The sequence below is a fragment of the Echinops telfairi genome, unplaced genomic scaffold, assembly GCF_000313985.2.
Source record: "Echinops telfairi isolate 266 unplaced genomic scaffold, ASM31398v2 ScPeMD7_3533;HRSCAF=4204_0, whole genome shotgun sequence".
In the NCBI taxonomy this organism is placed as follows: domain Eukaryota; kingdom Metazoa; phylum Chordata; class Mammalia; order Afrosoricida; family Tenrecidae; genus Echinops; species Echinops telfairi.
This window is the reverse complement of record NW_022107431.1, coordinates 54,708,121-54,712,644: the sequence shown is the minus strand read 5'-3', so window position 1 is coordinate 54,712,644 and position 4,524 is coordinate 54,708,121. Positions and strand designations below refer to the sequence as shown.

At 40.0% G+C, this 4,524-nt stretch overlaps 1 protein-coding gene across 1 annotated transcript in view; it reads right to left on the bottom strand.

Moving 5' to 3' along the window:
• Positions 1-4,524, bottom strand: part of SMPDL3A (sphingomyelin phosphodiesterase acid like 3A) — a gene marked incomplete at its 5' end in the record, with an annotated part of 23,953 nt that overhangs the window by 14,939 nt on the left and 4,490 nt on the right. The window contains 2 exons of the mRNA XM_045294303.1: positions 1,797-1,941; positions 2,974-3,187. Of these exons, the coding sequence (XP_045150238.1) occupies positions 1,797-1,941; positions 2,974-3,187 (359 nt within the window). The remainder of the gene's footprint in view (positions 1-1,796; positions 1,942-2,973; positions 3,188-4,524) is intronic.

Below are 4,524 nucleotides of genomic sequence, written 5' to 3'. Positions count from 1 at the left end.
CATTTATGAAACTGGTAAAGGTAATTCATTCTATTATTTTAAAAATTATATTTAAGAACTGAAATCCTTTTCTCTACTCTCATTTCCTTCTGTGTACTGCTGCTGGAGATCTACTCCTTAGAGGCGTTTTCTTGTCAACACTAATGAAAACAATTATTTTCTAAGATAACACCAAAGACCCACTAGTTTAAGGTGATTTTCCTAATGGCCAAACCTACAGTGAAAACATATGTATACACTCAGGTCAAGTAATAAACAAACCATTTATTTTTATCAGAACCAATCACCCAGAATACATATTTAGTTTGTATCATGGATCAAATTGGCCTGAGAATTAAATAGAGGCTTAGGTCAATCTGATTAAGAAATGGTGACAATAACTGACAGCAATATAAAATAACAAGATACTGATATTGTCATGTAGCATCTTAAACTTATACACAAATCACGCTAGACATCCTACGAAAAAAATGAACACCAGAGAAGTTAGATGACTTGTCTAGAGGCAGCTAGCCCCCTCCGGAAATGATTCTAAACCCCAGACCTGTTCAACACCCATCTTCTATCAGCTGTGCATTGTGCCTCAATCCTTTTTTCACGGCGACATGTCCCCTGCCAGGAAGTGAGGGGTAACGCCCATATATTGGGTGACACCAGTCTGGGCAGTACAGGAGTAAATAAGGACCCTGAGCATGACAGCTCCTTGGGTGGCAATAGCAAGGTATCCCTGGCCTGCCCACACTAATACCTACCTACCTCTCCTGACGTAATGGGTGGGGCTGTGTGTCTGTTATGTTTATGTAGCCATGGTACAGAGTGGAGGAATCATATTTATGAAGTGGATTTGCTCCTAACATCCATCAGAGTCAGATCTCAGATTTCAGTCTCCAGAAGAATTTATTTTAGAGACTTTCATTTTACATTTGATATTTTTGAAACTGTAGTGAGGAGAATAATGGAAAGAGGATCTTTGAATATAAAGGGATAGATTAGAAAGGGAAAAAATTAAATGTTTAAGGTGTATTAGCTTTACCCTAGCCATAGATATACCTATATACTCGAGTATAAGCTGAGTTTTTCAGCACATTTTCAATGCAGTTTTTGTGGTAAAATTAGGTGCCTCAGCGGATATTCTGGTCAACTTATACTTGAGATATATGGTAATAATATATAATATAGAAGTTAGCATCTATAGTTTTAATTGACTAAAATATTTGACTGCATAAAAATAAAACATAGATAAAGGCAAAATGAAACATAGTAGCCTCAAAGACATTAAAATAAAACATACCTTGTATCATTACTGAATGATTCCATAACATATGGAGAAGGCACAGTAACTATTACCCCACTTACTGGGCCTCTTTATGTGCCCGGGTGGCACACATGGTTAAAGCAATGAGCTACTAAACAAAAGTTTGGCAGTTCAAACTCACCCACAGGTGCTTCAGAAATAAGGTCTGACCTTTGGGTTACAAAAGTTCACAGCCTTAAGGCTCCTATTTAGCTCAGTTCTACTCTGCACACTTGGGTTCCCGTGAGGAGAAATCAATAGCGGGTAGAAAAGAAGGAAAAATATGAAAGAAAGCAGAAAGTAATCTGCAAACCAGGTAATTTACTTCTGAAAACTCACCATTGACATTTTTTTTTTTTGTAAAATACCAAAAGACTCGCTTTAAATGCTCTCTCCATAAGCCCCCCTCCCACCCAGGATTGTTGGTGTGTTATTGCCATAATGTTGACACTACGACAGGGGAAATCCTTGGCATACTTCTGGAAGTCGGGGTCAAAAGTACCTGTGGCCAATAGTCATGATTCCCCAGTGCGGGGAAAACCTGGAGATGTGGAAGGAGACTCTGGACAGTGGCTGTCATATTAGCAATCACACTTATGACTGTGTCTGTGGAGAGTTCTTTCACTGGAACGTGAGGCGGGCTGTCCCTGGAAAGCGAGAATCAGAGAGAACAAAGTCAGTTCCTATAAAGCTTACTCATGAAGCTTTGTCACGACATGACACACTTCGATGATAAAGCAGCAAATAATAGTTAAACCCCAAACTCCAAACTCACTGCCAGCAAGTTGCCGCTGAGGCACAGCCACCCCACAGGCTGGGGTAGACCTGCCTCTGTGGGTTCATGATGGGCGTAGAAAGCCTCTTCTTTAAGAGGTGATAAAGTACTCTTCTGCACCTCGCTCCCACTCCCCCAGAAAGGATCATACAAAGAAGAAAATCAACAACTTGTGATACATAAGAAACACTGGAAATGTCAGCCTGCTTCAGTGCCTTACTAAAGACTTATGAGAAGCCACACTCAAAAACTATAGTAATTAAGAGCACAGAGATCAAAGTCAAAATATCCAGATGCAAATCCCAGCTTTGCCACTTTCCCTAGCTACGTAGCCCTGGACAAGTAGGACAGATGCCTTCTGCCCCCCTTTCCTCCACTTCCTTCTCTGTAGGCACAATGGGAAGCTAACAGCTATTGCAAAGGTGACGGGAGCAGCGGCCCTGCAGAAGTTCATTCACACAGGGCCTCGTATAAGGCAAGCACTCTGTGTTCGCTACAACACTAGATAGATAGGACTCTTCACGCTGCCAGATGGGTGGCATTTGTTCATTACACCAGCCGAAAATGACGTTTTACAAAATTGCCTTCACAGATTAACTCCTACTGTTGTCTTCAGTGTTTCTTTTTTAACCAAAACTGTCATCACATTAATCAAAACCTCAAAACATGGATACCAAAGTGCACTGTTTATTAATGCATCCTTTAGTAAACGTTGACATATTTCAGAAGTCTGTACTCCATAAAACCACCTGAGCTTTTCCATTTTTTCTTATCTCTACTTAAGGCTAATTAATTTTATCTAGGGTCTTTAGCCCAAATAATTCTCCAAACTTAATTAATTTTATGTAGGGCTTCAGAGCCCAGTAGAGAAAAATTGAGTCGTGCTGGTTATCTGCCCACTTACCCTGTCCATATCATGAACGATGCTTCCTGTCCTGAATTTTTAATGAAATCAAATGATGACAAAATTAGTCGATAGGGAGAATCACACAGAACATCTCCAAAAGGGCCAGGGTTGGAGGCGCTTTCCCCTTTGGATGAAGCGCACACTTTGGTGTGGTCATCGATGAGGTGGTAAGTAGGATCTAGGTGTAAGTCCGTCACGTGCCAAAACTTTCCTGTTGGGTAGAGGAGAAATGCTGTTAACCCGAGTTCATCTCTCTCTTGGAATTCCCGTACAGATATTTATACTGGTAACATTAGAAGCCATTGCTTCTCCCTGTGAGGGAGGAAAGTCTGAGTAATTTAAAGTCGGCTTACTCTAATATTTTTTAAAATACTTTTATTGGGGGCTTTTACATCTCTTATCACAATCCATAAATTCCTCCAATGTGTCAAGCACATTTGCACATACGCCGCCATCATCATTTTCAAAGCATTCTCTTCCCACTTGGGCTTGCACTAATATTAAATGTAATGATTCCCTGTGCAAAGAATGAATCAAGAAGATTACATTTACATGTGTCGGAACAGATGAGCTCAGTGATAGCCTGGCTACATAACACATATAACTAATATAATGAAATACACATTCTTCTGGAAGAACAACAATAGTATCGCACTGCATCAAAATAGCAATTCTCCTAGTAAAATGTAATACTTTGGGAAGTTATATTATATTTATAGGAAAATGGGTACATTTACCCAGTAAGTACATGGCAAAACCAGAAACTAAATTCCATTTCTAAACTCTGACCCAACTTAGCCTCTCAATATCAATGGAAAAAGAACATAGTTCTTTAATGATAGTTTTAAAGCCCCAAACGGTAAGTAATCACAGAGGCTCTTGAAGTCTATACAATCGAAGCGTGCCTTTCACCAGGCCCTTCTCTGGAAAGCTGGTTACACTCTGTGAAGCAGATGTAAAGGAGAGGGTTTCCAGGCAGAAACCAAGCAGCCACTGCTGGCAACCCTGCTTCAAATCATCGTAAGAGACAATCTTTCATTGAAGGAGATTCTACGATTACTGCTAATAATAGGACCTATACTTAGTTAAGTATTTGACTCTATAATCAGCAATTTAATTCTCAAAATTACTCTCTGTAAAGGAATCGTGGTCCTCATTTTAGTTAGTTGAGAAGCTAGCGCTGGGTCGGTTAGGAAAGTGCTCTAGAGCACACAGCTGAGAGATGGCAGAGTCCCGTTCTGAAGCCCAGGAGGAAAGGCTCCCACGTTTACTTGGATACAGCTCACATCTATCTTCACTGATTTTGCTGTTCCTTTATATAATTTTAAAGCTGTTTTTCTGTTGAGATTTTCCGCACACTTTCTTTTTCCCAGTCTACTCTGACGATCACTGACCCCCAGCAGACTCACATTGAAGCGATGGTGGCACATGTTGACAGCAGAAGGGAAAAAATGGAGACAAATATTTGGGGGGAAATACAGATGATTTGGTAAGATATTAAAAAGGGAAGTTATATATTAGTTGTTGTTTCTTTCTAATGGTGCTCTA